General features: G+C 53.5%; 1 protein-coding gene across 1 annotated transcript; it reads right to left on the bottom strand.

Moving 5' to 3' along the window:
* Positions 1 to 1,261: 1,261 nt before the first annotated feature.
* On the bottom strand, positions 1,262 to 8,410 carry LOC130043666 (intelectin-1a-like). The gene is made up of 6 exons (XM_056136098.1): positions 8,317 to 8,410; positions 7,668 to 7,915; positions 7,262 to 7,420; positions 6,858 to 6,978; positions 4,789 to 4,892; positions 1,262 to 1,411 (listed from the first exon to the last, which is right to left on the bottom strand). Exons 1-6 carry the CDS (start codon positions 8,408 to 8,410, stop codon positions 1,262 to 1,264), a joined length of 876 nt encoding a protein of 291 aa, XP_055992073.1.
* Positions 8,411 to 8,626: the final 216 nt, after the last annotated feature.

Below are 8,626 nucleotides of genomic sequence, written 5' to 3'. Positions count from 1 at the left end.
GCCCGGGTGGGGATGGGGGACTGTGCTCCTACCCCTCCTTCTCCAGCTCCTCCTCCTCCTCCATCTCTCCCGTCTTCTCTTCTTCCCCAACCACTTCCTCCCTCCCCCCACCCCCCACTTTGACCATCACCCTGTGCAGGTACCACCTTGGGGCACGCCCCCCCCAGTGGGTCACACCTTCTAGGACCCATTATTGTGTCTCCTGGTGCCCCCTCCACTCCCGCCTCCCCATTTGCCTCTCAGGTCCAGCCCCCTCCCCTCATCTGCCCTCCTGTCCCGTTGAGGACCGGTCCCGAGGGGGGTGGGCTCTCCTGTCCCCCCTCCATGGAGAGGAGAGGACAGCCTGCATGCAGCCTGACGTGCTCCTCCACCCTGAGGGGAATTGGACGGAGGAGCCAATGCTGGGGTGTGGCTGCAGGAGCAGTTGCCCAGCCCCGCCCACTCAAGTCTGCAGCCAGCGACTGTCCTTGGGAGAAACAGACCCACAGCAGGACTGGCACCAGAATCCACGCAGGGAGACTCTCCTGCAGCTCCGAGTGGGAATGACGCTGGCAACAGTGGCTGGGCCTCTATTTCTTTGGTTTTTGAGGTGCTCAGGACTTGTTCCCGGCTCTGTGCTCAGAGATCACTCCTGGTAGGACTCAGGGGACTATATACGGTGCCGGGGATGGAGCCCGGGTCAGTCACATGCAAAGCAAATGCTCTGCCCACAATACTGTCACTCTGGCCCTCTGTTTCCACAGAACAGAGCTACCAGCCTGTAAGTTGGTAGCTTGAGTAGCCTCTGATGTCACGGCAGGAGGGGTGAACAAGAAAGGAATCTTTCCTCCCACCCTTCACTCTAACATGGAGTGCCCAGAGGAGAGTGTTCTGGAGTCCCAGAGATGTGATTTCCAACTAGGATGCTGGCGATAAAAATCCATCAGAATGGTATCATTTAGCTACATTACTCTTAAGGGTTCAGCTCAATGGAAGAAGTCTGAGAAACCCAGAGTCGTGAATGGATGCAGTTTATTTTTTTGTTTTGCTTTGCTTTGGGGCCACACCCGGCAGTGCTTGGGGATCACTCTTGACGAGGGGACCAGAGGTGGTTCAAACTGAGCAAAGTTTGAACCTGGGTTGGCAGTGTGCAAGACAAGCACCCTACCCGTGGTGCCATCACACTCGCCACAGTGCAGTTTATTCTTTTGTGCTCACGGGTAACCTTTGTCCTTCTGTCACTGGGATGTGGCTCAGGCTCTGGGTCTCCAACTCTGAGCTCTCAGCGGTAGAACAGAAGCACGGCCGCCTCCGTGATTTCCCGGCTGCTGCTGTACCAGTAGTGGGTCCCGTATCCATTCCAGTCAAAAGCAGAGAAGTCCCCGCATTGTCTGACCCCCTCCGGAAAGTAACCACCTCCCCCAATGCAGTGCTGGAAGCAAAAGGACCCAATCAGTGAGGGATGTGCCACCTCGCGCCTGCGCACACCTCCCGGCCACTTTTTTTTAAAAAATTATTATTAGTGAAACACCATGAGGTACAGTTGTAGACTTACAAATTTTTGTGCTTGGGTTTCAGTTATACAATGATCAGGTACCCATCTCTCCACCAGCACCCATCCTCCACCACCACGGGTCCCAGCATCCCTCCCACCCCCCATCCCCCCCCATCCCACCCTGCCTCTGTGGCAGGGCATTCCCTTTTGTTCTCTCTCCTTTTGGGTCCTGTGGTTTGCAAGAGAGGCATTGAGTGACAATCATGTTTGGTCTATAATGTACTTTCAGCATGCTTCTCCCACCCTGGGAGGATCCTCCCAACACCCTTTATTTGGTGTTCTCTTCTCTATCTGAGCTTCCTTTTCCACTAGAACGTGTGGCTGGCCTCCAAGTCATGGAGCAAAATTCCTGGTACTAATCTCGACCACTCCTGGGTGTTAATCTCCCATTTTGTTGCTTTATGTTCCCCAGATGAATGCAATATTTCTGTGTCTATCCCACTCATTCTGACTCATTTCGCTTAACATGATACTTTCCATGTAGTACCACTTGTATGTGAATTTCATGACTTCATCTTTTCTAACAGCTACATAGTACTCCATTGTGTAAATGTACCAAAGTTTCTTTAACCAGTCATCTGTTCTCGGGCACTCAGGTTTCTTCCAGTTTCTGGCTATTGTAAAGAGTGCTGCAATGAACAAACAAGTGCAGATGTCACTTCGACTATACTTTTATGCCTCTCTGCGATATATTCCCAGGAGTGGTACTGCTGGGTCAAATGGGAGATCAAATTCTAATTTATTGAGAATCGTCCATACTGTTTTCCAAAAGGGTTGACCCAGTTGCCTGCCACATTTTTTTTTCTTTTTTGGGTCACACCCAGCGATGCTCAGGGGTTATTCCTGGCTCTGCACTCAGGAATTACTCCTGGTGGTGCTCGAGGGACCATATGGGATGCTGGGGATTGAACCTGGGGCCACGTGCAAAGCAAATGCCCTACCTGCAGTGCTATTGCTCCAGTCCCTTGGCCACATTCTTTTTAAAAATTTTATTAAATCACCATGAGGTAGTTGCAAGCTTTCATGTTTGGGTTACACTCACACAATGATCGAACACCCATCCCTTCACCAGTGCACATTCTTGACCCTGCTCCCCGCCTCCTGGGCTGGACCTTCCCCCTGAAGCCCTCTGAAGTGAAGCTCTCCTCCAGGTTTCCTGCCTGCCTCCTTCCCAGCCCCCTCATAGCCCTCTCCTGCCTCTCTGCCTGTGCCAGCCCCTAAACGCACCTGCGCAGGGTTCAGTCTGCATTGCTCCTGTTGAGGCTCCTTGACTTTAGCTGCTCTCAGCCTCCTCCTGTGGTCTTGGCCCCTCCATCTCTGCCCTGGAGTCCTGCTGGCACCCTCATCCCATGTCCCTAGGGGGTCCTGTGAGCTCACAGGTGTCTAGCGCCCCGCCTGAGCAAAAGCAAAGGAATCCTGTTCCCTCTGACCCCAACCCTGCTCCTCTTTTTGTCAAATTGTCACTCTGTGTGTGTGTGTGGTAAGACCTGGTGATGATCAGGGGTTCCTCCTGGCTCTGCACTCAGGGATCACCCTTGGTGTGCTAGAGATAGAATCTGATTCACTGCATGCAAGGCAAGTGCCCTCCCTGCTGTACTATCTCTTGAGCCTCACCTTGTCTTATTTGGATAGCAGTCAGTCTTCCAGAACGATTGAATTGCATTTTAGTGCCCATCACCACCACTGCCCATGTCACAGTGTCCAGAGTGTTGCTCTCATGTGAACTTGATCCATGGCTATATCCCTTATCACCAGTGTGACCTGACTCATCCCCAGCACATACCCTTGATTCATCACCAACATTTCTTTTTTTTTGGGGGGAGGGGAAAGTGTTTCACACCTGGTGGTGCTCAGGGGTTACTCCTGACTCTGCACTCAGGAATCGGTCTTAGTAGTGCTTGGGGGACCACATGGGATGTCGGGGATGGAACCTGGGTTGACTGTGTGCAAGGGAAGTGCCCTACCCGCTGTGCTATGGCTTCAATTCCAACATTTCTTGACAATCACCAACATATTCCTCATTCCTCACCAACATGTCCCCACCCTTTGGCAGTTTTCCCCTGTGCCGTGGCTAACAGGACCCCAGTCCATGACCATAACCCTCATCTATCACCAGCCTGCCCCTGCCCCATTAACTCCATGCCCTTAATTTGGTCCTCTCTCACCCAGATCCATAATTCCCCAGCACCGTGATCCACAAGTCCCTGACCATCGCTGACATGGCCCTGACCCAGCTTTGCCCACTGAACCTTCTCCAGAATGCCATGTCCTAGGTTTTCAAATCACTGCTCTGGCTTCTACCAGCAAGTAGCTCATTCTTCAACTCAAAGCTTCCTGATCCTCCACAGACCACATCCCCTCCAGCACTGATATTTTGAACATGTTGATTCTCATCCTACAAATGATCTATTCTCTCCAGGTCCTTGTTGGATACTTATGCCTTTTTTTTTTTTTTGCCTTTTGGCTCACACTGGGCAATGGTCAAGAGTTACTGCCGGCTGTTTACCCAGGAATCACTCCTGGTGGTTCTTGGGTGACCATATGGGATGTGGGGGATTGAACCCAGGTTGTCCATGTGCAAGGCAAATGCCCTACCCACTGTGCTATTGCTCTGGCTCTCCTTTTTAAACAATTATTATAATTATATTTTTGTTTCTGGGCCACACCTGGTGTTGCTCAGGGGTTACTCCAGGCTCTGCACTCAGGAATCACTCCTGGCAGTACTGGGGAGACCACATGGGTTGTGGGAGATTGAACCTGGGGTTGACTGTGTGCAAGGCAAGCACCTTACCCATCTCTCCGGGCTCACTTATATGTTTCTTGACACTAGACACAACTGTCACATTCTCAGAAATCCCATTTGTTTCTTTAGTAGAGCTGGTAGCTCCTGGTGGAGCTCAGGTCTACACAGATAAATGACTTATTTGTCCCAAGACACTGTCACTACTCCTTCCTGTGATGTTCTCTGATGCACTAGCCATGCTTGTCCCTGTCTGAGTGCCCAGATGACCACCACAGAGCATCTCCCACCACTGCAAGTGTGAGCCCTGTTTTGTGTGTAGTTAGGGAGTCACGCATGAAGGTGTGTGAAGGACTCACTCTGGAATAGTGGGAGACCCAGGAGCCATGGAGGAAGTGGTTGGGAACCCCCCCTCACCCCTCACACACACACGAACACATATGCAACACACATATATGCATGCACACATCACACATGCATCATGCCAGCACAGACCGTTTCCCTCCCAACTCACGTATTCTGTGTTGCATCCTGTGACTCTCATCCCTGCACACAGAGCGTTGGCTGCTTTCTCTTTATTGAACACCCGGAACTGGATGAACCCGGCCTCAAACTCCTCTGGAAAAGAAGAGCAGAGGCAGGTAAGTTTGAAAGTTTCAGGGAAAGTTTAAACGTTTGAAGCTCAGGGGACTGGAGTGATAGCACAGTGGGTAGGGCATTTACCTTGCATGCGGCTGACCCGGGTTCGATTCCTAGCATCCCATATGGTCCCCTGAGCGCCATCAGGAGTAATTCCTGAATGCATGAGCCAGGAGTAACCCCTGAGCATTGCCGTATGTGACCCAAAAAGCAAAAAACCAAACCAAAACAACAAAACGTTTAAAGTTCAGGACTGGAGACCTCAAATAGCGGGAGGGTGCTTTCCTTAGCATGTGGCCACCCTGGGTTCAGTCCCCAGCACCCCCTCTGATCCCCTGACCACTTCCAGGAGTGATCCTCAAGTGCAGAGTCAGGAGGAACCCCTGAGCATTGCCGGGTGTGGCCTCCCAAACTAAACAACAAAGAAGGAAAATGTAAAGGTTAGTTTAAAAGTCCATCGAGGGGCTGGAGAGATAGCACAGTGGGTAGAGTGTTTGCCTTGCATGCGGTCATCCCGGGTTCGATTCCCAGCATCCCATATGGTCCCCTGAGCACCGCCAGGAGTGATTCCTGAGTGCAGAGCCAGGAGTAAGCCCTGAGCACAGCCAGGTGTGACCCAAAAAGAAAAAAAAAAGTCCATTGAGCTTCCTTTGACCATTGGATACCCTAACCAGGAGTGTGGTCGAAACCCAATCCGGCAGCTGGCAGGGGAGCCACTCCTTCTGTGGGGAGGGGGCCCCCTACCAGGAGCTTGGCCTAGAGACACCTCTCTCCACCTGGAAAAGGGAACAGCTGGGCTCACGGGGACGCTGGTCAGCTGTAGGCTACAAGAAACTCAGGCCCCATGGGACGTTCTCTAAGAAGATGAGCAAGGGCCCAGCAGGCAGGGGAAAGGTCAGTTTTGGCCTCTGCGTGAGCGCCACGGCCCAGCACTGGGGTACCATCTCCTCTCCTTCACTTGCTTTCTTGGCATCTCCCAAATCCACACTGAAAGCTCTCTTCTTTTTATTTTATTTTATATTTTTGCTTTTTGGGTCACACAAAGTGATGCTCAGGGGTTTCTCCTGGCTCTGCACTCAGGAATTACTCCTGGCGGTGCTCAGAAGACCATATGGGATGCCGGGGATTGAACTCAGGTCAGCCACGTGCAAGGCAAATGCCCTATCCACAATGCTATCGCTCCGACCCCTCTTGTTCTTTTTAAAAACTATTTTATTTATTATTTTAAAATTTTGTTTGTTTGGGGGCCCATACCCAGCAGTGCTCAGGACTGACTTCTGGCTCTGCACTCAGGAATCACTCCTGGCAATGCTTGGGGGACCATAAGGGATGCCAGATATTGAACCCAGGTTTGGCTGTGTGCAAGGCATACACTCTCCCTGCTGTACTATCGCTCCAGCTCCTGAAAGCTCTTTCCAACAAAGAATTCACGTCACTCTTGTATTCAGATAAAAATTATCCCCTTTTCTTAATGACCGTTCTTCATAAAAATGAAGTTTTCTTACTATGTTGCTCATTCTTTCCTGGGCCTAAGCCTGCATCTGCACCTTTGTAGCTATTATAGATCAATGCCAGGTGCTGGGAAAAGCCTGAATTCTGGGAATGGAGAGAGAACAGCAGTAGCAGCTCCTTGCAAGGAGCTGACCCACATTTATCTCGAGCCCCCTAGAGTGTTCCCTGAGCCCACCAGGATTGAGACCACCAGTGTGGCCCCAACCCATCTCCTCCCACCCAGAAAAAAATATCAGGAGACCACTTGATTCCCTTCTGCTATGAAAATCATGATAAATCTAATTCCATTAAATTCTCATGATGGCAAAAGGGACAGAGGGCAGAGCAGATCCCTAGACAAGCAGGCTCTGTTCCCCTGGCTGGCGGTGGTGGGTGGGGGTTAGAGAGGGTGGGAATTGGGGGAGGGAGGGGATGGGATGGCTTTCTACTCACTCTGGCCCTGCGGGGAGTAGTAAGAGGCGGTTTTTTTGGCATCTCCATAGTCATAGTCCACAGGAATGGCTGGGCCGTTGTCTGTCCAACACTTCCCGATGCTGTATTTCACCGGGTACCTCTGCAAGACCCGTGGCCGGCCAGGTGAGAGTGCAGCCACCACAGCAGGTGGACGGGCTCTCTCAGGAGACCCACGGAGAAGGGAGTCCTGAGGGGTCCCTCTGCATGTGTGTGGCGTCTCTCCGAGTGCAGTCCCTGGGTCTTCTCCCTCCATACCCGCTCTTGGTCTCCCTGAGGCTCTCCCCTGCTTGGCTCAGCTCCCGAGGGACCAGGCAGAGAGGTCACAGCGACTCGGGGGAGACAGACCCACGCACACCCCCCAAGTGCCCCATCACCCCGGGTACCTGGTAGAGGCCAAAGAGATTGTGTCCGAGTCTCTGGAAGAAGCCCGAGAAGGTGTGGTACCTCAACAGGGAACTGTTCCTCCAGGAGTCCAGGGGCGTCTTGTTGGGCACATGCCAGATGCCCAGGTCCAGGGCCTGGATGTCATAGTAGCCGGGGTTCTGCGCACACACAGCCCGTGGCATCATGTGAGCTCACGTCTGCTCCCCACACAGCCTTGGTGAAGCCGGGGGCCACATGCAGGGGGTGGATGGGAGCGGTAATGGCACCCCAGTCCCTCAAAGCGGGACCCCACCTGACCCAGGACCCGGTGACTCAGGAGAGAGAGAGAGAGGGCTCATGCTGTTCATGCCCCACCCCGCGTGCCCGGAACTCAGTCCGCCCACTGTTCCCGCTGCAAGTGCCCACCTTGTAGTCATCACTGGTGGCCGCCTCTGCGGACCCGAAGGTGTTGTAATTGGCCCAGTTGTCGTCCCCCTCGGGGTAGTCGGCCCGGTTGCCCTGCTGGCTGGACCAGCGGTCCCCCGCTGTGCACTTTCCCGCCAGGTAGTTCTCGTGCACACTGGCCACCAGCGTCCAGCCTCCCCCATTCGTGGTCATGTCACAGAAGGTCTGGTAGATGAGCCCCTTCTCCGTGCGGAGCAGGTACAGCCCATCTGCAAGGGGACACCCCAGAGACCCTGGCTGAGAGCTCTTGTCACCCGACAGACCAGGAGAGTCCAGCATAGCTAGTGGTACCTCGTCCCGCTGAGGCGCTCCCCTGGGTCACGTCTGAGTGTGGGTATGGAGCCGTCCCCTGCCCTATTCCCACTCCCCTCTGCAAATACCCTGCAGGGCTAATATCCTAAAAGACCCCTGGTGTCTCCTGGGCCCAGTGCCCCACCTGAGTGCCCTGGGGACACTGTGCAGAGGGGACGTCTGCTGTCACGGGGGTCCCCAAATTTTATTCCCTCATGAATTGAATGCCCTGGGTTCAGGTGAGCCTGAGCAGACGAGATGCAGCTCGCGCCAATGTCCATGGGGTCTCCTGGCCTATAATAGTGGGGTTCGTACTGACCCTGTGCGCTGGGGTGTTCCTCTCTGATTTCACTGCAGCTCCGAGGCAGGGAGGAGAGGAATGAGGTGCAACTTTTGGTGGTGGTGTGGACCATCTTCGGGACTGCTGCTATGGAAACAGAATCATTCTCTCTAGGGGGTGCCAAGACACCCCCGGGCCCACCACGCCCAGCCCTGCATTTGCTCCGTTCCCTCTGGCTCTGCGATCCTTTCCAGACAGGCCCCACTGACCCATGCCCCCCCCACAATGTCTGATGATGACTCCATCCCTGAGGCTCCTTGAGGATGGCACCAAGGAGGCCCCATGGATC

Source organism: Sorex fumeus, unplaced genomic scaffold, assembly GCF_029834395.1.
Source record: "Sorex fumeus unplaced genomic scaffold, SorFum_2.1 ptg000122l, whole genome shotgun sequence".
NCBI classification, from domain to species: Eukaryota; Metazoa; Chordata; class Mammalia; order Eulipotyphla; family Soricidae; genus Sorex; species Sorex fumeus.
Note: the sequence above shows the minus strand (reverse complement) of the source record. Positions and strands in the feature narration are given on the sequence as shown.

Bases quoted from the DNA above. Each gene is read 5' to 3' on its own strand.
- LOC130043666 (XM_056136098.1), bottom strand. From the start codon at position 8,410: ATGGTCCACACCACCACCAAAAGTTGCACCTCATTCCTCTCCTCCCTG. The intron at 4,893-6,857 runs GTGAGTAGAAAG...CTTCTTTTCCAG, and splicing joins CTACTCCCCGCAGGGCCAGA to AGGAGTTTGAGGCCGGGTTC. The intron at 1,412-4,788 runs GTGAGTTGGGAG...TTTTGCTTCCAG, and splicing joins CAGGATGCAACACAGAATAC to CACTGCATTGGGGGAGGTGG.